The following is a 22,699-nucleotide window of genomic DNA, read 5'->3' as shown; positions in this document are numbered from 1 at the left end:
TTTAAGGCATAGATGACTGCAGTTTTCGAGTGTGGTCGTGGAAATGGATTGACATAAATGCAGTGTGACCTTGTGCAGGTCATCCTCAGTCTCCTGATGGGATTTGAGTTTTCCTAGCAAAGATTCCTCGAACTTGGAAGCCCACGCCCAGGCTGGATAGTTACTAACCAGGACAGTCCGTTTTCCCGCCTTTCCCGCGCCCAGCGGCAGTCTTCCCTTACCCCTCCCAACCTCTACCCTGCACGCAGGCGCAGATCACGGCTTCTCATTTCCTTCCACCCGCGCCCCCTCAAAGCTTCCCCTAGCAACAAGCTCGGGCTCCGCGCAAAGGCGGGGCGAACGCATGCGCCGCATCTCTTTCCACCACCAGTTGTCGGACAGCGCGCTGGTCTCCTCCCTCTCTTAAGACTAACCCTTCTCCCCGCCTCTTCCCACCCAGGGTCCGCGTGGCGGGGCGCGCGCGCACTCTGGCTGGGCTGCTGCCCAGCTCTCTGGCAGCAGCGGTGAGGGAAGAGGGGCGGGGCTGTTTCCTTTGGGGCCCCGCCCCCCTTGGCCCGGCGTCCTCACCGCGCTTGCGCGCTCCCGCCCGGTCTCCATCTTGGAATTGGGAGGAAGAGGGAGAGGGAGACCGGGACGAGACCAGGGCTGTGGTGCGGAGAGAGGCTGAGACTGAGAAGAGGAGAGGGAGAGAGGGCACGGGGACCGCCCTTCGCTACAATCTTTCAGCTATCCTCGGGAGAGAGAAGGGGAAAGGGAGGGGGCTGGGGCGGGAGTGGGGGCTGTCACCCTCGGACCCCGGCGTGAGAGGGGCCGTGCGGTCGGACGTCCTCGGGTAGGCCCCCTGTCGGTGGCCGAAGACCTGGGGCTCAGTCCCCTGGTCCCGAATTTCCGGGCTTGACCCCACGCTTCTCAGATATCCGGGTATCAGCCCCTGAGATTCCAGATATCCGGGACTCGGGTCCCAACCTCTCTAAACCTGGGGCTCTGTTTCATAGGATTTCAAAAATCTGGGGTTCAGGACCCCGTGCGCACCAGTGTCCAGGGGTCATTCCCCACGAATTCAAATATCAGATTCAGTCTCTCCCCGTTCACATATCTGGGGTTCAGACCCCACAATCAGAAATCCGGGATTCAGCAACTGTCGCCCTCGAGGAGGAGGACTGGACCGCGAGGTCAGATCAGGTTGTCACCCCCTCCCCTCCAGGGGAGGCTTCCCGGGCCCGCCCCTCAGGAAGAGCGAAAGGCGAGGAAGAGGTGGCGAGGGGAAAGGTCTCCTTGCCCCTCTCCCTGCTTGGCAGAGCCGCTGGAGGACCCCAGGAAGAAGCGGAAGCGCTGGGGCACCACAGTGACCCCTACCAGGTGAGACACGGGGTGCAGGGGCGCGGGTCCCTGTATCTAGATTGAGAAGAAAGGGTGCTTCTTCCTGGGAAGCTGGGCCTGGGTAGACTCTCTGCTCAGGATGGGGAAGCCAGCTGAGCCAGTGGTCAGCCTCTGGCTAGTCTTGGCTTCTGCTGCCACCTTCTTCCCCTTTCTCTTCCCCTCCTTACATCTAGTTGATGGGGGACCTCAGATGACAGGGTCTGTCATGTCACCCGGGGTCACGCCCTACAGTCCTTGAGCTAATCAGATGGGTTTGCACCCTTCTGGTCATCTCCTTGTTCACTTTGCTCCTCACAGCTACTCCTTCATGATTGTAACTCTCTTTCCTTTGGGGTGTTAATTCCCAGACCTCTGCTCCCCGTGGTGGGTCTGCTTATCTGTTCTTTAGGCTTGGTCTGGTTGGGTTTCTTGTCCTTTCAAGGAAGTGTATGTGTACATTTGTGTTTGGGGGTTCTTGGCAGTATTTCCCCTCACCTATTGTTACGTTCCAACCTCTTGCTGTGATGGTATAAGTAATCTCATTTGTCGTAAGATTTATCATTTACAAAGTGCTTTTTAGGTCCATTCTCTCATGTGATCTCTCCTCCCATTCATGTGGTGGGGGGCTGTTTTATTGCTGTCTTCCCATTTTACAGTTGAGCATATTGAGGCCCAGAGAGGTTGCCCAAGGTCACACAGTGGCAGAATCAGGATTTCAACTCAGGTCCTTGATCAAGTCTTGCTCCTGCTCCATACCTGTCTCTTGTCATCTCTTTTCTTCCATTCCTAGATTTAGCCAGGGGTCCAGAGTAGAATGGGTTGGGGTGAGATTGAAGAATGGGAGGGAGGAGAGCTTCCTTTTTAGGAGGGCTCTTCTCAGAACCTTTCCTGATGGGAGATTCTGGCTCCTGCCTTCTGCCTCATGGATTTGTCTCTACTGTGACCTTCATCTTTACCCTGATCCCCGTCTTTGGCCTGGGTTCCTAAGAGGACTGTGTCTTCCGACAAATGATAGTGATGTCTCTTAACAGTTAAAGCCAAGCTGCCAGGGGGTAGAATGATCCCCAAAGTATTTAAGCCTTGTGGTGATGACTCTGGAGGCAGGGAAGGAAAAATCCATATGCTGAGTGTCTGCATAATGTTCCTAAGTATGAGATCTCATTAAAAATTTCACAACAGCTCCACACTGTAATCCATTTTACTGAAGAGAAGACCAAGTGTTAAGGAACTTACTCAAAGCCCTGTTGCTGTCCTCTGTGGATGAAATGCATTGGTAGTGTAGCTTAGGGTCGACAGGCTTGGGTTTCCTCGTCTATAGCATGGAGGTAACATTGTCATTTTAGAAGGTAGTTACGATTTAGCACAAACCTTGGTAATCGCTCAGATGTTTGTAATTTGAGGAAGAGGCCCCTTGTGGTGTTTGCTGGCATTTCTTATATGTGACCTGGGGTCCTCGGTTGGCATTCTTGGCTGGGTGCTGGTAAAGAGGTCAAGAAGATTTCTTTGGCAAGTTGTGAGCACCTGCCTTTGTGTGTGGGTGTGTGGTGGGGGTGAGGGGTGCTTGGCAGGGTTGCTGGCAGGAGAATGGAGAACAGGGCCTGGGAGCTGCTTGGGGCTGGGCTGAGGGCAGTCAATCAATCTCCCAGGCTATTCTCAGCCCTCTGCACCCTGGGGGCCCACCAGAGAGTCGGGCTTACTTCTTGCCCTCCAGCTTCCAGTTGGGCCGAGGAGACAAAATTAACAACACAACAGGAAACAATGCACAACAGAATATAATTACATGTTAAATTGTTAGGTGCTTTTAAGGAGCTAGAACTCTGCCCTGGGAGTCCAGTGCCACTGAAAACTCCTTTGTACCTAAATTCCAACAAGTGCTTATCCAGGCGCCTAGCCTGGAATCCCCTGGGGGGTGGGGGTCTTGACTGATGCATTGCTGGAGTTTTCAGTATTTTTCTGACTGTGGGCTCTAGAAGCTCTCCCCAAGAGCTGAGGTGGTCAGGGGAGGCTTTCTGCAGGAGGGAACCGAGCTTGGCGTGAGTTTTTGAGAGAGTAAATGAGTACACAGACCTGACTGGAGAGAAGAGCCTGTTCGCTGGCCTTGGAGAAGTCTTTCCTTTCTATGCCTCAGCGATCTCATCTGTGAAATGGTGATAACGATCCTTCCCGTCTTCTTCTATAGGGCTGTTAAAGTAGATAGGGGTAATAGTAACACCTCATAGGGTTGTGGTGAGGATTGAATGAGATAATGCACAGAAGGTGCTTACTACACATGCTCAGTACATGTTCTTTGTGCCGCCAATGTCCTGTACGTGTGTGATGGGTATGCCATCGGACTGGACAAGTAAGGCAGCCCAGATTGCAAGCCCACAGAGCCAGATGCCATTTCTCTCTGTCCTCCCATTCTGGATCTCCTGCCTGCCACAGCATCCCTGGCCCTTTTTGAGCGCGAGCCTCCTGGCCCCTGTGGGCCAGTACCCACTTGTAACAATGGCCGGATTTCCACTGCCTCCGGCCTGGCTGTTTCCTGCTCTCTTCCAGGGTGTGAGAGGTTGAGGGAGGAGGGGGCCTCCACGCCAAGGGGAATGGGAAGGTGCCTGGAAATATTTGGGGCATGGGACTTGTGGGACAGGACACTTGGGGACATGGGGCTGTAGCTGGGAGGCAGAATCTTTATTCTTGAGGGGAGATTTAGGGGTTCTGGGGAAATGAAACTTGTTGAGGGCTGAGAGTGTTGATGAGGATGCTGAACTCCCAGTCTTCCTGCAGTTTTAGGGACTCCAGGGACCCAGCCCCCCGTACTCTGGTTGCCAGGGCAACTTCATTATATTTTTTTTTTTGGAGCTTTGATGTTGTTCCTAATCTCCCCCTGCCCTTCCTTAGTAGTGCCTCCCCCTCATCAGAACTAGGGGAGAAAGCAGAAACTTGAGGGGCTAGCTCCTTTCTCTCTCTGAGGGCCTGGTCTTTGTTCTAAGGGTCCCTTCTCTTTGCCAGGTCAAGCCCCACTCTCAGGGCCCCCAGGGGCCACCATGCCAGCTGGGGGCCGGGCCGGGAGCCTGAAGGACCCCGATGTGGCTGAGCTTTTCTTCAAGGATGACCCAGAAAAGCTCTTTTCTGACCTCCGTGAGATTGGCCATGGCAGCTTTGGAGCTGTGTACTTTGTGAGTTAAAGCTTGGGAGGGTGGGGTAGGGACTGTCTCCCCACTGTGGACCTCCAAACAGCCCTGTATGCTCCTCTTCTCCACCATACCAGTCTTTCCTGCCCTCTCCTACTGGGCCAGCAAGTCTTCTTGCTGCCTAATGCTTTCTGGGGACCTTCACTACCTTCTGGTCTGGTCCTCAGGCCCGGGATGTCCGGAATAGTGAGGTGGTGGCCATCAAGAAGATGTCCTACAGTGGAAAGCAGTCAAATGAGGTAGGTTGAGCTTGACAGACTGGGTAGGATGCCGAGGACCCCAGTCTTAAGATACAGGCTAAGTAAAGCTCTCCTCCCCTTTCTTACCTTCTCTCAGAAATGGCAGGACATCATCAAGGAGGTGCGGTTCCTACAGAAGCTTCGGCATCCCAATACCATTCAGTACCGGGGCTGTTACCTGAGGGAGCACACAGCTTGGGTGAGCTAGCCCCCGATTCTGCCCTCATCATCTTTGCCAGTACTCAGGCCTGTCCTTATCCTGGTCTAGTCTCCGAGGTGGGCCCTGTTCAGGGTGTTGTCATGCAGATCTTGGGAGGGAGGAAATTTCTCCCAACCTTTTTAGTCCTCAAACAAACTCATAAGTCATATTATTCATCCAGAAGGAGAGGCTGAAGAGTGACGTAGCCTGTTAGCAGTTGAAGCGGGGCACATGGACTGGAGGAGCAGGAGATTGAATGATGGGATTCAGCTGCTGGTGGTAGTGACGTCTTGGGCTCTTTCTAAAGGAAAGGAAAGTGAAATGGCCCAGTCGTCTCCAACTTTTTGCAACCCCATAGACTGTAGCCTACCAGGCTCCTCTGTCCATGGGATTTTCCAGGCAGTAGTACTGGAGTGGATTGCCATTTCCTTCTCCAGGGGATCTTCCCAACCCAGGGCTTGAACCCAGGTCTCCCGCATTGTAGACAGATGCTTTACCGTCTGAGCCACCAGTGAAGTCAAGGTCCTAACTCCAGGGACTTCCCCCACCTTTTTGTTTTCTTGGTTGTTCTTTCTCCCTGTTATTGCCCTGGGGGGCGTTGCTTGAGTAGTGGCTAGGCAAGGAAGCCCTCTGTTTTGGATCTCTCCCCGAGCGAGCTAGGCCAGGGGTGGCCACGTCTGCTGATCTCTGACCCTTGACCCTTCTATAGCTGGTGATGGAGTATTGCCTGGGTTCAGCTTCTGACCTTCTGGAAGGTAAGTGATTCTTTGGCCAACAAGTGGGAGAAGGGAGAAGAGCAGAGAAGCTGTAGGGGATGGGTAAAGGGGAAGTAGTTCCAGCCCCACCCTGGACTCCCTCATTTGATGGTTTTCCCTTACTCCCCAGTGCACAAGAAGCCCCTTCAGGAGGTGGAGATTGCAGCTGTGACCCACGGGGCCCTTCAGGGCCTGGCTTATCTGCACTCCCACAACATGATCCATAGGTACAAGCAGCACTGGTGATGGCTGGGAGGGAGCTGGTGTTCTGTGTACCACCCCTCCTTGTGCTGGGCTGTAGTCTTCTTGGCCAAAGCCCCTGCCCAAAGCCCCTGCCCAACCTTCTGAGATGCATGTCTTACCCCTGTGCTTTGCCTTCGGCAGGGATGTGAAGGCTGGAAACATCCTGCTGTCAGAGCCAGGCTTGGTGAAACTGGGGGACTTCGGCTCTGCATCCATCATGGCACCTGCCAACTCCTTTGTGGGCACCCCGTACTGGTGAGTGGGAGTGGTGGTGAATGGAGAGAGCTCCCGGGATGTTGGGAGCAGGAGTTGGCAGGGTCTGGGCGGGTGATTAGCCTCTCTCTCCTGATCATTCTCCCAGGATGGCTCCAGAAGTGATCCTGGCGATGGATGAGGGGCAGTACGATGGCAAGGTGGATGTCTGGTCCTTAGGCATAACCTGCATCGAGCTGGGTAAGGACATTTGTCTCTCTGCTCCTTTACCCTCTTCTCTCCATTCCTTTCTCTTTTTCTTACTTTATCCCTACACTGTCCCATCCTCTGAGGCTTCCAGGCACCTGTCCATTTTGAGGACCCTTGATTCCCAGTACAAGCAGCTGTCAAACCCTGCCATTTCTTAGGCCAGAAGATTTCATAGCATTCATCTTTTTCTGTCCACTACTCTAGTTCTAAGTCTTTTTTTTGAGTGCCCACTTGTGTGCCATGCACTGTGCTAGTAGATTCTGAGGGTATAGCAGTGAATGAGGTTCCTGCTTTCTTGGAATTTAAATTCAAGTGGGGTAAGTAGGTATTTTTTCTCTCTATGTGAAAAAAGCTGAATGGAAATGATATAGTAACAGTACAACCAGAAAACAAGGGACTTGACCTAGTTAGGGGCTGAAGAAGGTCTTCTTATAGCAGAGATGTCTAAACAGAACCACACAACAAATAATAGGTAACTGTTGGAAGGCTTGTAGAGAAAAGCATTACAGACACAGAATGAGGAGCAGGCCTGGGGAACTAAGACTAGCTTTAGTTAGTAGCAAAGAGCAGTGAGTGATAAGGCCCAAGAGTTCGGTTCATGAAGTCTTGAAGCCATGTTGAGGTTCTCTTTTCTGCCAGCCAATGCTATTGCAACAACTGTTTTAGGGAGAAAATGTTTGTAAGCACCCCGCCCCCCCCCCCCCCCCCCGCCACACACACACAAGTTCAGGCACAAAATAGGTGCCCAAGAAAGAGATGCTTTTAGTTACTCTTACCAACAACTTCCTGTCGTGATCTTTCCCACTGCCAGTCTCTTCTTCCTTCTATTCTCTTTTACATCAGAGATGTCCTGTTGTTTTCTCTCCTCCTCAGAGCCTCCCTGTTGCCTTCAAGACTGAAGCCATCCCTGTTCTTACTTACACCAAGCTTAAGGCTCTTGCTTCCTAAAGGCTGGCTTTCCCCTTTACAAGCTCCACCCCTAAGTGTGCTATGAATATTTCCTCTTAATTACCTTTGTACCGTGTCCTTGGCCTGATGTTGGAGATTTGGACTTGGCCTTTCCCTCTGTCTACACATGTACCGTTTAAGGCCATGAACAGATAGGCAATGGAAGTATGTGAAACAGGCCAGTATAAGAAAAATCTAGAGCTATCCATCTTATTGTTAATTTTTGGTACAGAAATGTGCTCAGAAAACTATTTCTCTATTATAGACAAAAAACATCAATCTTGATTGTAAATGGCAACTGATACTCAGTTGGTGTCAGAGAAGCAGTATGGAGGAGACTAAGGCAAACTGGAGGTTGCTGTTCCCAGGAGAACAGGGAGCTATTGTTTAGCTCCAGCCCATTGTTATGCAGGAATGTAGGCTTCATTTCACCAGATCTAATTTTTTAAAAAAGAAACTGAAAATTTAGGTTATTTCGTTGCTAGTGTCAGAATTTAAAAATCATTGTCGAGGCCCAAACCAAAACGATACAAAACATTTGTCTGGGCCACAAAGGGCTTCTGGCTTGCAACTTCTGAACTAAAGCCTACGTCCATTATTCGTTTTTCCAAACAAGCTTCTCTGAAACCGCTGCAAGTGGACCAACTTGAAGGCCTGGCTTCCCAGCCATTTACTGTTTTGTTCTTAGGCCAGTTATTAGCACTTTGAACTTGATGTTATTTGTTCAGTCTCATTTAACCTTCTCTGTTAGACTGGAGATTCCTTGAAGACAAGGCCTGTCTGTTTATCTTTTTCAGTACCTAAGCAAGTTTTTTGCTCTCATTGGGCACCTGGTAAATATTAACTGGGCTGGCAAGTGAATGTGCTTCCCTCTGCCTTTGTTGGTGCTTTTACGTGTGTTGTTTTCTCTGATCCCTCTTCTACCCACGTGCAGCAGAAAGGCTGGATATTGCATCTTAGAGAGGAAGGAATTGATTGAGGTTATGGGAATTGCTTAGGGTTGGGGAGTGGGGGTGTGGACCAGAGTCTTCTGATTGCAATTTCAGTCTCCTCTGCCCACCTGCCACCTCTCACCTTCTCCCCCTTGACCTTTCTCTGTAGCGGAACGGAAACCACCGCTGTTTAACATGAATGCGATGAGTGCCTTATACCACATTGCACAGAACGAGTCCCCCGTGCTCCAGTCAGGACACTGGTGAGGACTAGGGTTTCTGGGCCCAGGGGTTAGGCCATAGGGGTAAGGCTGCCTGACTCATGTCCTCTTTACCCCACCCTTACCCTCCTGTGACTTCTAGGTCTGAGTACTTCCGGAATTTTGTCGACTCCTGCCTTCAGAAAATCCCTCAAGACAGACCAACCTCAGAGGTTCTTCTGAAGGTGAGGGCTCACTGACCTAGTATTCTCCTAGAACTGAAATTTGTTGGAATCACAGAAACCCCTCAGTGAAAGTAGTGATTCCTGATTCTTCCTCTACCAAGAACTTCATTTATGAATTCCCATACCCATCCCCAGTGCCCAGTGGACTCTGTTTTGCAAGCGTTTGTCTAGGAGACTGCCTTTATCAAGTAATAGTTTGTTTTCACATCTTCCATTAATCAAAGACATATAATTACAAGTCAGAGCTTCTGGTCAGCATGCGATAACCAGGGTTGCCACACTGATCTTAATGTAATTCAAGCCAAAAGCCTATGTAACCTTGTCACGGGTAAATGTATGATTTCCCTAGGTGTTTTTCAAGTTACCAAAAGTAGAGAGGCCCACATTGCTTCAGAGATCTATGGGGGCCCTGGGACCCCTAGTTGGGAACTGTCTAGTTGGATCCACTTATTTTAATAACTGTGGGATGCCTTGTGAGGCCCAGAGAAGCCTCATGACATGTCCAGGGGCACAGAGCACTTTGAAGACCTGGACTAGAATCCAGATCTCTGGCTATTCTTGCCTGTCAGCTGTGCCTGGAGGAACAAAGGTGTCTGGGGAGTAGAGACTGGGTGTTTAAAATTAATGTGGGAGGAGGGCTTGGGACAAGGCCAGCATCAGGCTATGGTGGGCACAGGCCCCAGGGGAGTGAGTGCCTCGGGCCAGAGGGAATGCAGGATCCATGGGATGTTGGGGTGCGGGGGTGCTTGGCAGCAGGTCTCAGTGTTCTCTTCCCCCAGCACCGCTTTGTGCTCCGTGAGCGGCCACCCACAGTCATCATGGACCTCATCCAGAGGACCAAGGATGCTGTTCGGGAGCTGGACAACCTGCAGTACCGCAAGATGAAGAAGATCCTGTTCCAGGAGGCACCCAATGGCCCTGGCGCGGAGGCCCCAGAGGAGGAGGAGGTGACCCAGGGTGCCCTGCCACCATCTTCACCACCATGTTGTACTTGCCTCCGAGCAGCTGCTTGGTCCCGCTCCCCCACCCCTCTTCATACTCTCTGTCTCCGTGTGCTACTTCCACATGCGCTTGCCTTGCCCTTCGCCTTCCCTGCCCAACAGCCCACGTCCTGTCCACAGGAGGCAGAGCCCTACATGCACCGGGCCGGGACGTTGACCAGTCTAGAGAGTAGCCATTCAGTGCCCAGCATGTCCATCAGCGCCTCCAGCCAGAGCAGCTCAGTCAACAGCCTGGCAGATGCCTCTGATAATGAGGAGGAGGAAGAGGAGGAGGAAGAGGAGGAGGAGGAGGAAGAAGGTCCTGAAGCCCGGGAGATGGCCATGATGCAGGAGGGGGAGCACACAGTCACCTCCCACAGCTCCATCATCCACCGGCTGCCGGTATGCAGCTGTGCCTGAGTAGGCTTGACAGCCACAGGGCCCTGCTCCAGGTCTGACTGGGTTTTCAGGGAACTCTCTCTGGACCCTCTGACCTCTGAGACTCGGGCATTCCTTCCACCTTCTCTTCCTCTAGGGCTCTGATAACCTCTATGATGACCCCTACCAGCCAGAGATGACCCCAGGGCCTCTCCAGCCACCTGCAGCCCCGGCTCCCACCTCTGCCACCTCTTCGGCCCGCCGACGGGCCTACTGCCGCAACAGGGACCACTTTGCCACCATCCGTACTGCCTCCCTGGTAAGTACAGCCATCCTAGGTCCCCCAGACTATTTAAGTTCAGAAATGGCTTTCTCCCGGTGGGGTGTGATTAAGTCCAGGTTCCAGACTCTGTTGCTGTCACTTCCTTCTTACCTCGACTGTCTCACCTAAATCCTCCCCTCTTGCCTCCCTTCTCTCAGTAGACTGTTTTGGTCATGTTGCCCAACTCTCACCCTGTCTTTGTGACTAGACTTAAATATCATCTCCTGGTGTGTCTTCCCAGGCTCCTGGCCAGCCAGGTGCTTCGTGTCCTGTGCTTTGGTGCTCCTGAACAGCATTGTGACAGGTTTGCTGGATTCTGTGCCCCTAGAGAACAGAGATGGTATATAGGTATCTGCCTGTACCAGTAATTGGCTTGCCGGCCCCCCACCTGCCTGTATTTAATCCTTCCAACTTTTCTGGGAGGGTGAGGATATGATTCCATTTAAGAGATGACACAGTTGTGACTCAGAAGGGCTCCCTTTAGTAGTTCTCAAATTCTGTAACCAGTACCTTGGTCCTCTCCTAAAATAAAGGCATGGAATTTTGGGGTTTTTTTCCCTCAGTTGATAGGAAAACTGTGTTTTCATAAGATACAGTTTTTTTTGTCTATAATTTTAGTAGACGTTTAGATTACATTCTTGTTTAGCTGTGTTGACAGTCCTCTTGGAGGCCATTGGTTGGTCTGTTGTGTTCTTTTAGCCTCTCCTTATGACTGGTTGTTCTGCTAGGATAACTCTAAAGACCCTCTGATGCTTGGTGCTTTGTGATACCGTGAGAGAGGTCTGGGACTTTTAGGGATTTGGCCATCTGAACTAGTTTGGGGCCATTGACGTAGCCTTTGAACAATGGGATCTGAGTTCAAACTTAAGATGAGGGCGTTCAGGTCCAGTGTTCTTGTCATCCAGCATCCTATGGTCTGTATTCTGCCTCCATACCTGAGCTGTAAAGGGTCTTCAGTGTTTGCTGAAGGGGAAGGAACAATCACTTTCTAGTTCAGAGTATTCTAGATACTATTACATAGGTAGCAAACTTAATCTCCACAGCCCCCTATGAGGAGGTGTTATTGTCTCCTGTAACAGAACTGAGGCTTAGCAGCATTAACTTTCTTGAAGTCACATAGTTAGAAAGTGGCAGAACTGGGGATCTGGGCCCAGGTCTGTCTTGATTCTTTTACTCTTTTGAATCAATCTGAATTGTCCCTACTTTTAGGCAAGACCCCGTGTTCAATCCCTTTTCTTGTCTGATGCGGTCACACCAACCCATGAGGGAGATGATGTCTCCATTCTCCAGTGGAGGTGGCAGGCTCAGAGAGGTTAAGTGAGGAAGGTGCCAAATGAGAATTAAACCCATGCATCTAAAACTCAGGTTCTCGCCCACACAGCACGAAGACGGCGTGTGTGTTACTAACACGGGGCCAGAGCTGCGCCCCACTCCTCACCTTTCTCCCTCCCCAGGTCAGCCGCCAGATTCAGGAGCATGAGCAGGACTCAGCCCTGCGGGAGCAGCTGAGTGGCTATAAGCGGATGCGACGCCAGCACCAGAAACAGCTGCTGGCGTTGGAGTCACGGCTGAGGGGCGAGCGCGAGGAGCACAGTGCGCGGCTGCAGCGGGAGCTTGAGGCACAGCGGGCTGGCTTTGGGGCTGAGGCCGAAAAGCTGTCCCGGCGGCACCAGGCCATCGGGGAGAAGGAGGCGCGAGCTGCTCAGGCCGAGGAGCGGAAGTTCCAGCAGCACATCCTTGGGCAGCAGAAGAAGGAGCTGGCCGCCCTGCTGGAGGCGCAAAAGCGAACCTACAAACTGCGGAAGGAGCAGCTGAAGGAGGTGGGTTTGGGCCACAGCTGTGGGTGGGGTTGGTGGGGGAGTGAGGCAGGCCCTGACCCCCTGGCTCTCCCACTGCCCTTTCCTAGGAACTCCAGGAGAACCCCAGCACCCCCAAGCGGGAGAAGGCTGAGTGGCTTTTGCGGCAGAAGGAGCAGCTACAGCAGTGCCAGGCAGAGGAGGAGGCTGGGTTGCTGCGGCGGCAGCGCCAGTACTTTGAGCTGCAGTGTCGCCAGTACAAGCGCAAAATGCTGCTGGCGCGCCACAGCCTAGACCAGGACCTGCTGCGAGAGGTAGGCCTCCTCCTCCCCTGGTCGCCTCCCAGGTCCCAGGCTCCTGCCCTGTTTAATCTGCCTCACTTGGGACCATCTTTCCTCTCTGCCCTCATTCATGTTGTGGGTTGGATTCTTTTCAGTATCTCTCTGACTTCTCGTGCCCACCAGACCCCAAGTGTGTTCCCAACCTGCCAGGAGCTTGGCACCCTTTTCCCTTTCACCCATACCCCTCATCTCCCCACCGTCACTTCCCTTGCCAAGAAGTCCTGGGGCTCTCGTTTTCTTGACACTCACAAGGCTTCCTAACTGCTTTCTGGCCCCTGCCTCCCTTTTGCCTCAGGACTTGAACAAGAAACAGACACAGAAGGACTTGGAGTGTGCGCTGCTTCTGCGGCAGCATGAGGCCACGCGGGAGCTGGAGCTCCGGCAGCTGCAGGCCGTGCAGCGCACTCGGGCTGAGCTCACCCGCCTGCAGCACCAGACGGAGCTGGGCAACCAGCTGGAGTACAATAAGCGGCGTGAGCAGGAGTTGCGGCAGAAGCACGCGGCCCAGGTTCGCCAGCAGCCCAAGAGCCTCAAAGTACGTGCAGGCCAGCGTCCCCCGGGCCTCCCGCTCCCCGTTCCTGGGGCTGTGGGACCACCTAACACAGGCACCCCTAGAGAAGAGCAACCCTGCTCACTTGGCCAGGAGGCAGTCCTGGACCAAAAAATGCTGGGAGAGGAGGAGGAAGCAGTTCCAGAGAGGATTCTGGGGAAGGAAGGGGCTGCCGTGGAGCCAGAGGAGCAGAGGATACTGGGGGAAGAGTCAGAAACCGCTAGCCCCAGTCCACAAAACCACGAGAGTTTGGTTTATGAGGAGGTTTGGGGGCTACCTGAGGAGGAGACAGAGGAGCTTAGAGTGCCATCCCCAGCACCTCAGGAGAGGAGCATTGTGGGCCAGGAGGCATCAGTGGAATGGAGGTTGTGGGGGAAGGAGGATGGCAGCCTCTTGGGTGAGGAGTTTGAGCTTGACTGGGTCCAGGGTCCGGCACTGACCCCAGTCCCTGAGGAGGAAGAGGAAGAGGAGGAGGGGGCTCCATTTAGGACCCCAAGGGATCCTGGAGATGGCTGTCCCTCACCAGACATCCCCCCGGAACCCCCTCCAACACATTTGAGGCCAGGCACTACTAGCCAGCTCCCTGGACTCCTGTCCCATGGCCTCCTGGCTGGACTCTCCTTTGCAGTGGGGTCCTCCTCAGGCCTCTTGCCCCTACTACTTCTGCTGCTGCTCCCACTGCTGGCGGCCCAGGGTGGGGGTGGCCTGCAGGCAGCCCTGCTGGCCCTTGAGGTAGGGCTGGTGGGCCTGGGGGCCTCCTACCTACTTCTTTGTACAGCTCTGCACCTGCCCCCCAGTCTGTTCCTACTCCTGGCTCAGGGCACCGCACTGGGGGCCGTCCTCAGTCTGAGCTGGCGCCGAGGCCTCCTGGGCGTCCCTCTGGGCCTTGGGGCTGCCTGGCTCCTCGCCTGGCCAGGCCTGGCTCTACCTCTGGCAGCTCTGGCGGCAGGGGGAAAATGGGTGCGACAGCAGGGCCCCCGGATGCGCCGGGGCATCTCTCGACTCTGGTTGCGGGCTCTGCTGCGCCTATCACCCATGGTCTTCCGGGCCCTGCAGGGCTGCGGAGCCGTGGGGGACCGGGGCCTATTTGCACTGTATCCCAAGACCAACAAGGATGGTTTCCGCAGCCGTATTCCTGTCCCTGGGCCCAGAAGGGGTAATCCTCGCACTGCCCGACACCCACTAGCCCTTTTGGCCAGGTTTTGGGCCCTGTGCAAGGGCTGGAACTGGCGCCTGGCCCGGGCCAGCCAAAGTTTAGCCACCTGCCTGCCCCCCTGGGCTGTCCACACACTGGCCAGTTGGGGCCTGCTTCGGGGTGAGCGGCCCAGCCGTATCCCCCGGCTGCTTCCACGCAGCCAGCGCCAGCTGGGCCCTCCTGCCTCCCACCAGCCACCGCCAGGGATGCTCGGTGGGCGGAGATCCCGAGTGCGCCAGTCCCGGGCCCTGCCTCCCTGGAGGTGACCAATTCCAGCTCCTCCCAAGCCTGAATCCAGAGCATTGAGCACTTTATCTCCCACTACTCAGTGAAGTTTCTCCATTCCCTGGCCTCTCCTCCCATTCACCCCACACCTCACCCCCCAGCCCTTCAGCCTCGAGACAGGCAGCCTCCTCCGCCATGGAGTCTGGAGACGATACTTTGTGTTCTCCTGATGCTCCTCCCCACCCTAAGTTATTGCTGTTCTCCCGCTGTGTGTGTGCTCATCCTCACCCTCATCGACTCAGGCCTGGGGCCAGGGGTGGCAATGGGTGGGAAGAGTCATGTTTTTTTTTTTTTTTTTTTTCTCTCTTTGATTTTGTTTTTCTGTCTCCCTTCCAACCTGTCCCCTTTCCCCCACCAAAAAAAAAAAAGAAAAAGACAAACACAAATAAAATATCTGAGCGGAACTGTACCTTTGGCCCAGGCTGCCTCTGTCTGCTTTGTCCTGCCGCCTAGCCTCCCCGGTATGCCCCCAGTCTGGACCCTTGGCCCCCAGTTCCATGACCTTTTCACCCCATCTACGTTATCTCAACCCCTTTCACTCCTCAGCCTCATCTTTTCTACCTTCATAGCTTCATTGCACCATGACCACTACCAGCTCGGCAGGGCTGGGTCCCTGTTGAGCTGCTTGGTCCCACGGTTCCCCTGTATGTGGATTCCTCCCAGAGAGTGCTCAGGTCCTGGGTCCTTTTCGTCCTCATTCACTGCCTTTTCTCCCAATCCACTCCCTATGTGGTTCCCTTCTGTCTGGGAGCTGAGTTTCTCTCCTGGCATCAGGGCTGGGGGATGGGACTGCAAACCCTCCCCAGTAGGGGATGGTGAGTTTGGGGGCCCAAAAGTGTGGGGGCCGTGGAAATGGGATTGGTTGTGGGCTTGGAGTGGGAGCTGAGTGCACAAGGGCCGGGCTGGAATGTGGAGGTCTGGTCAGGGTGGCAGCTGCTGGCCTGTTAAACTTGTCAGGCCCTTTCTGGCCACCGCCTTTGCCCCTTTCCCTTGTGTGACCCAAAATGGGGCCACCCTTTCTTACCCATTTCTTGGCTTGGTGTTTATCCTTCTTCCCTCCCTCCCACCCTGAGGTGATGAACCTGGGGCTTCCTCTCTTTCCTCAGCTTTGTTGCTGTCTTCCATGGGTGTGTTGAGTGACTTTGTTTTCTCACTCGTGTATATTCTGTATCTGCTCACAGGCATCTATCTCCAGGTCATGTTTTCTTCCTCCTCTGCATGGTCAAAACTTCTTGTGTGCACTCAGTACTTGAAAGATTCTCAGTTCCCTCTTCATGAACTCTCCTGATGTTTCTTGTGAGTTGTCCACCCAACTCTGAACATGCTCTTGGAAGCTCTCTTGTTCTCTTTGCGTCTCTTGCCCATTGAGCATCTTCTTGATCTCTCTCCACACAACCCCATCTCTCCGTGTCTGTCTGTATACAGCTCCCCCGCCCCCTCTGTCTAACATGTTTTCTGTTTCTCTCCCTCTCCCTGTCTCTGCTGCTGTCTCCTCTCCTCCTCTCTTTCTTCTCCCCCTCTCCCCTGGTTGTTCCTCCTCCTCCCCCTGCCCCCATCTCCCTTTGGTCCGTCCACTGCATAGTCTAAGGAGCTGCAGATCAAGAAGCAGTTCCAGGAGACGTGTAAGATCCAGACTCGGCAGTACAAGGCTCTGCGGGCCCATTTGCTGGAGACCACGCCCAAAGCTCAGCACAAGAGCCTCCTTAAGCGGCTCAAGGAAGAACAGACCCGCAAGCTGGCAATCCTAGCTGAGCAGTACGACCAGTCCATCTCAGAGATGCTCAGCTCACAGGCGGTGAGGCCTGGGGTCCAGGGAGGGAGCATGGTGGAGGTTGGCCTTTATATTTCCAGCTTAGCTGTGAACACTGGAAGTGGGGAGTGTAGAGAGATGGGGGGCTTTTTGTTCTTGGGAAACTCAGATACTCTCCCACTGTTGGGATTCTCTGCAACAGTTTTTATTATTTCTCTTTAAGTATTTTCTTAAGGTCTTGACAAAGCCAGCCTGCCTACTCCACCAAGAACCACCAAGGAAAGAATGGCTGTACTTTTTTCCTGGGCCTGAGTTAGTTTAATGTGTGAACAGGGAGCAAATCAAAATGAGTGTGGCCTTCAGGCCAGTTGGAGGGTTTTGAAGATTGCTGTTAGCGATCACATGACACAGGAATGGGCCACTTAACACAGTATAAAAAGTGAAAGTGTCCTTATTTATTTGCCATGCCCTCACCTAATCCCACCTCTCAGAGGTAATTGTTAAAAATGAATTGTATTAGATTTTTTTCCTATGCATATTTGGAAATTATATTAAAAACATGAACCAAAATGGAATCACTTTGCAAACTGTCCTCTTAACTTCTTTTTCCACCTAATATTCCTTGGACATCTTTCCATGTCAGTACATGTCTCATTTTTTAAGAGCATAGAATTTCCCATGGTATGGATGTACCATGATTTATTTAACCCATCCCTTATTGGTGGATGTTTAGGTTGTTTCCAGTATTTTGCTATTACAACGCTTCAGTGAACATCTTCGAGCACATGTGCAAGTATACGTGGGGGATAAATTTCTGGAAGTGTAATTGCTGTGTCACAGGGTATGATGACCTTCATTCTGATAGATGTTGAGACTGGCTGCTTTCTTGAAACCTTAGGGCCCAGGCCTACTGGGGCAGGGGAGGATTGTGGGGGTTGGAGAGGAGGCCCTTAAAACTTGTTCTTCCTGATCTCTAGCTGCGGCTTGATGAAACCCAGGAAGCAGAGTTCCAGGCCCTTCGGCAGCAGCTGCAACAAGAGCTGGAGCTGCTCAATGCTTACCAGAGCAAGATCAAGATCCGCACAGAGAGTCAGCATGAACGGGAGCTGCGGGAGCTGGAGCAGAGAGTAGCCCTGAGGCGGGCCCTGCTGGAGCAGCGGGTGAGAGGGCTGGGCTTCCAGGATGGGCTGGGGAGGGCAGCCCCCATCCTGGACCCTCTAACCTCTCTTCTGGGTACCCCAGGTGGAAGAGGAGCTGCTGGCCCTGCAGACAGGGCGCTCTGAGCGAATCCGGAGTTTGCTTGAGCGGCAGGCCCGTGAGATCGAGGCTTTCGATGCTGAGAGCATGAGGCTGGGCTTCTCCAGTATGGCTCTGGGGGGCATCCCAGCTGAGGCTGCTGCCCAGGGCTATCCTGCTCCACCCCCTGCCCCCGCCTGGCCCTCCCGGCCAGTTCCCCGTTCAGGGGCGCACTGGAGCCATGGCCCTCCTCCACCAGGCATGCCGCCCCCGGCCTGGCGTCAGCCCGCTCTCTTGGCTCCCCCGGGTCCCCCAAATTGGCTGGGGCCCCCGGCACAGAGCGGCACACCCCGTGGTGGAGCCCTCTTGCTGCTAAGAAACAGCCCCCAGCCCCTGCGGCGAGCAGCCTCAGGGGGCAGTGGCAGTGACAGTGTGGGCCCGCCTGCTGCTGCAGTGCCTGGGCCTCTGAGCCGCAGCACCAGTGTTGCTTCCCACATCCTCAATGGTTCCTCCCACTTCTATTCCTGAAGTACAAGGTGGATATGAGCAGATGAATGAGGCAGGGGTGGGTGGAGCCTGATCCTGGAGGGCTGTAAGCCTGAGGTCCACCCAAGGGTGGGGGATAGGATGTTGGCTCCAGCTCCTCCCCTCAGACCTCATCTCATGAGCTTCTTGGGCTGGCCAGCGGCCCAAGGCCAGCTTGGGCATAGGTGCCTCAAGGCTGGCCGGGAGCCCTTGCCTCCCCACCATGGTGCCAGGGTTTCTCTCCATCACGGCCTCGGGAAAGGAGGGAGATATGTGTGTCAAATATTTATCTAGTCCCCTGGGGGAGGGGGAAGGGTGGGTCTAGATATATTATATAAAGAGAACTATACTACCCCCTGGAATGGGGCCATGGACTGGGGACGCCAGGCCCCCAGACTTGGGATGTGGCAGAGCAGGTCTGGGGCCTGGGAGGGAAGAATGGGAGGAAAAGGCCTTCCTGAAAGGAGATCAGGATGGGGTCTTGGGGTCAGGATGCCTGGGTCTCTCCATTCCCCCGTTGCTGTCTGAAGTCCTGTGCCGTCTTGTCCTTTTATCTTTTTTTTTTTTTTAATTGGGATCAGAGCTGGGGCAGGTGAACAAGATAAAAACCTTGGAAGGGGCTGCTCCCGGGCCTGGGGGCAGTCATGAGAGCCCCTCCCAGCTATGGGGCTGGCACAGAGCCCTACAGCAAGCTTTTAATAAACTGTTGGTTATTCTGACAGATCCCAGGACTCTCACCTTTTCTGTCTTAATGTGTGTGAAGGAATGTTCGGTGGCAGGTGATAGTGTTACTTGAACTCACTGGACTGTATAACTAAAAATTTCAGTGATTTCATTGACTTTGGACATGACTGAATCTAGGTCTTCCGAGGAAGCAATCAGTCCCTGGACCTCTGCTTCCCTTTGCTTTGGCTTCAGAAAGTTCACCTCACCCACAAGCCCCTGGCAGCTCCAGGCTTACAGCTTACTAACAACCTCAACAGTAAGAATTCCAGCAGTCCTGAAGTGACTCCATTGGTTTGATCTGAAGCCAGAGGCCTCGGGTGTTCCAATTGGTCAGGTTTAGATCTTGTACCCACCCCTTTAAAGACTGAAAGTCAGCCCATGAACTAAGTGGCTGTTTCCAGGAGGGAGAAGAAAGACATAAACAACAGCTGTTCCCCAGTCCTTTCATTCTTGTTTCACATTCTTCTTAAGGCCAGTTATTCAGATCCTCCTCCCAGCAAGGCGTTAGGTTATCAGACAGCTAAAAAGCAGGGTGGTCAGAGGGGCCCACTGATCAGGCTGGAGGAAGCAGTCACACTCCTCGAGTCAAGACTGGATGGTAGGGTCTGGAGGCTGGGATTTTTGGAAAATCAGAGAAAGGGAATCAGACCAGGGGACAGTTGGCTGCTCCTCAGCTTCCTGGACAGGGGTTAAGAGTGGGGACCAGTTTTGACAAGGTGATTCAAACACTCCTTTATTGAGTCTTTAAATCCCTGTAAACACCTTAAATTGAGAATGTGAGACTGAGAAGTAGAATCCCAACAGGTTGTGTCCGTGGGGGCTGCGGGTCCTCTGAAGAAAGCTGCTTCTGCTCCGTAGGCAGAGCTGGGGGCTGTGGTGAGAGGAATGCTGTATATGCTTTCTACCAGAGGAAAGTCCCTCCTAGGGTTGGGGGAGCTCAGTTGCTCTCGCCATCGCTGCTGATGATGCCCCGCAGATGTGACCAGTCTGGGGGCGGGGGGTGGGGCCGCTCTTCGTCTGAGTCGAGGATCCTGCGGTATAGCTCCCCTGGTGGGGCTGTTTCTCCTGAAGGGTTCCAGGCTGTGCGTCTGCGTGGCCGGCCTACAGGGCAGGAGAAAGCAGCAGAGGAGTTGCTGGACAAAGTCTGCGTCCCACCTGATCCTGGGGAGTAGAAGGAAGCCCCTCACCTGAACTGCTGATGATGTTGGTAATGTCCAAAGAAGCCACCTCGGCTGCCTCTTCGCGCTGCTCTTTCAGGGCCCGACACTTCTCTAAGGAAGGGTTACCTGGAGCAGAAGCAGCTCATGATCCTCCCTCCCCGGCAGCCAAGTCCCCTCTCTGCAGCCCCCAGGGCACAGCCAGCCTCACCCTTCATGCCCAGGGCTTCCAGCTCTGCCCGGAGAACACTCAGGCGTTCCTTGCGTGAGCGGCAGGAACCCAGCAGCTTCTTGTAGTTTCGATGGGCGCCACAGGCCCGGATGTAGCGCTTGAGCCTCCTCACAGCGGGGTGGTCCTCACCAGAGCGACCAGAGCCAGCCTGGCAATGGAAGACAGCAGCTGAAGGCCAAGCCTTCTGGGCTGGAGTCAGGGTCTGCCTCTTCCCTGAGGGTGGCCTCCCACCCATCTTCAACCCTTACCTTCCTGCCTTTATGTTCTGGACTGCCATCTATGGAAGAGGAGGAGGGACTTCGTGTCCTGCCTTTCTTGGAGCTCTTCTTGGAAGACCGGTTCTTCCTCTCCTTCTTGGGGCTCCCCTCTGCCTCGCTATCACTCACTTCCTTCTCCGAGTCACTTGCCTCACCACTGATACTGCCCTCTTTGGCTGTCTTGCCAGTAGTTGGCTTCACTTTCCTCGGGCTGTCTTCTCCATCCTCCTCGCTGCTTCCACTCTGCCTTTTCCCATCCTTCCCCTGGGTCCTGTCTTTGCGCTTCCTCTGTACTAGGGGCACTTCATCTTCCTCACTGCTATCGCCACTGCTTGCTGCGGCTTTTTCCTTCTGTTCCTCTCTGTCCCCCCGCTCTCCCAGCAGTCGTGCTGCCCTGCTTTTCTGCTTACAGCTCCTCTCCTCCCGAACTGACCTTTTCCCTCCACTGCTCTGGTCTGTGGGTTTCCAATCCTCTTCTTCCTCTCTGTTCTCTTTATTCTTGGTTACTGTCTCCTCCTCCTCCTCACTCTCCTTTGCACTTCCCTGGTGGCTCTTAGCGCCTTTCTTTCCCCGCCCCTGGGCAGGGTCCTCCTCACTGTCCTCACTCTCCTCCTTAGCCTGCTTCCTACTGCCTGAGGCCTTGCCTGGTGCCTGCTTGGTCTTTGTCCCAGGCTTCTTCCTAGTCCTGCCCTTGGACTCCTTTCCCTCCTCCTCCTCCTCCTCACTGCTTTCTTCTTTCCAGACCTTTCTCTTTCTGGCAGAGCCCTCCTCCTCCTCCTCACTGCTCTCCTTCACCACCTCCTTCTCTAATCTGATCTTTGCAGTCAGGTCCCTCTGCTGTTCATCATCACTGCTCTCAGTTGCTTTCTTTGAGGCTTGATTTGGACTCTCATCCTCGGCTGGAGTGACATCTGCTGCCATCCCATTCTTTGCTGAGGGGTTGAGGCGGTCTGGACTGGAGGCTGCAGAGCTGGGCTCTGAAAAGTGGAGAAAAGAGAAGGTTGGGACGGGTTCTTTCTGTCCCTTCCCCCTCCACTTGGGACAGGTTGCCTCGAATCCTGCTTTGATGGATGGAAGGAAGGGCAGTAGGAAAAAGCTCTCGGTTTACCGTGTTTCTGGTTCTTGACTCCTGGGCCACGCGCCCTTATCTAAGTTCTTGGGACGTAAAAAAGATAGCACCAAGTCGTGTCCGACTCTTGGGACATATGGACTGTAGCCTGCTAGGCTCCTCTGTTCATGGGATTTTCCAAGCAAGAATACTGGAGAGGGTTGCCATTTCCTTCTCCAAGGGTTCTTCCCGACCCAGGAATTGAACCCAGGTCTCCAGCACTGCAGGCAGATTCTTTACTGACTGAGCTACGCGGGAAACGTAACATGTCCAATAAATACTTTTTGAATGAACCAACTATTCAGAAGGCACTAACCTGACTCTGAATTGAAACGGAACCTTTTTCTCTCTGGGTCACGGCAAGGAGCAGGAGACCTTTTCGCCTTTTTGCCAACGTGGAGCCTCTCTTGCTTCGCACTCGCTTCATCCACCTGTGTGTGGTCAAGAGAGCCAAACGTACGCCAAGGAAGGTTCTGCCGCACCCCTCTTAGGCCCCTCCTCCTTGGCCACTACCCCCGCCCGCGGCGGCCCAGGGTCACGCCCACACCTGCATCTTCAGCAGCTCCTCCTCCACCAGCCGCTTCAGTGCCTGCTTCTCCTCAGGTTCCAGGTGGTCGCGGCCCGCGTGAGCCAAGAATCGCCGCCGCACGATGGAGTGCGTAAGCGTGCTGCGGAAACACGTGTCAAGACGGAGTCCTTGTCCCGCCCCTGCCCTTTCCAACCCCAACTCCAACCTCCGGTGCACCTGAGGTCCGGGTGGCCTTGGAAGAAGCTACGGGTGAACTCCTGCATCTCATTCTCCCGCGCCATTTTGCTCCACCTGATATTGGCGGCTCCCGCCTTTTTTCTTCCCGGCCTCCGTCCAAGCGTTTGACAGGAGGTTGCGCACGCCCAGTGCCGTGACGCCGTGAGGCAGGACACCGTTGCGGGCCGGTAGCGCGCCGCTTGGGCTGAATTTGCCAGACAAAACTTGTTTTTGCCGGGCAGTTGGAGGGTCTCGTGGCCCCTTCCTTTTCTTAGAAGGAATCGCTTTTTAAAGTTCTCGTTAGAAACCTATTCGGAGCCGGCTACACCTTTGAGTAACGTAATCAAACCGCGACGCTCCC

The 22,699-nt window shown here is 54.0% G+C and overlaps 2 protein-coding genes across 4 annotated transcripts; one reads left to right on the top strand and one right to left on the bottom strand.

Moving 5' to 3' along the window:
• Nucleotides 1-535: 535 nt before the first annotated feature.
• Nucleotides 536-18,836, top strand: TAOK2 (TAO kinase 2). Of its 3 annotated transcripts, XM_019987552.2 has the most exons (19): nt 564-1,359; nt 4,351-4,517; nt 4,700-4,771; nt 4,869-4,970; nt 5,680-5,725; nt 5,856-5,952; nt 6,110-6,223; nt 6,330-6,421; nt 8,480-8,573; nt 8,674-8,755; nt 9,535-9,702; nt 9,877-10,137; nt 10,271-10,432; nt 11,890-12,255; nt 12,342-12,545; nt 12,868-13,107; nt 16,185-16,397; nt 17,330-17,512; nt 17,595-18,836. In XM_019987552.2, the coding sequence occupies exons 2-19, from the start codon at nt 4,386-4,388 to the stop codon at nt 18,114-18,116; spliced, it is 3,150 nt and encodes a 1,049-aa protein (XP_019843111.2). In that variant the 5' UTR covers nt 564-1,359; nt 4,351-4,385; the 3' UTR covers nt 18,117-18,836. The 3 variants fall into 3 exon arrangements, with proteins under 3 accessions (XP_019843110.2, XP_019843113.2, XP_019843111.2); XM_019987554.2 differs by lacking the exon at nt 16,185-16,397 and having other exon boundaries at nt 562-1,359; XM_019987551.2 differs by lacking the exons at nt 16,185-16,397; nt 17,330-17,512; nt 17,595-18,836 and having other exon boundaries at nt 536-1,359; nt 12,868-15,011.
• Nucleotides 18,837-19,556: 720 nt separating this feature from the next.
• HIRIP3 (HIRA interacting protein 3) lies at nt 19,557-22,472 on the bottom strand. Its single transcript, XM_019987946.2, has 7 exons — nt 22,339-22,472; nt 22,141-22,261; nt 21,910-22,024; nt 20,477-21,462; nt 20,208-20,376; nt 20,027-20,125; nt 19,557-19,940 (listed from the first exon to the last, which is right to left on the bottom strand). The coding sequence occupies exons 1-7, from the start codon at nt 22,401-22,403 to the stop codon at nt 19,777-19,779; spliced, it is 1,719 nt and encodes a 572-aa protein (XP_019843505.2). The 5' UTR covers nt 22,404-22,472; the 3' UTR covers nt 19,557-19,776.
• Nucleotides 22,473-22,699: the final 227 nt, after the last annotated feature.

This window comes from Bos indicus, chromosome 25, assembly GCF_029378745.1.
Source record: "Bos indicus isolate NIAB-ARS_2022 breed Sahiwal x Tharparkar chromosome 25, NIAB-ARS_B.indTharparkar_mat_pri_1.0, whole genome shotgun sequence".
Lineage (NCBI taxonomy): Eukaryota > Metazoa > Chordata > Mammalia > Artiodactyla > Bovidae > Bos > Bos indicus.
This window is presented reverse-complemented; position numbering and strand designations above follow the sequence as displayed.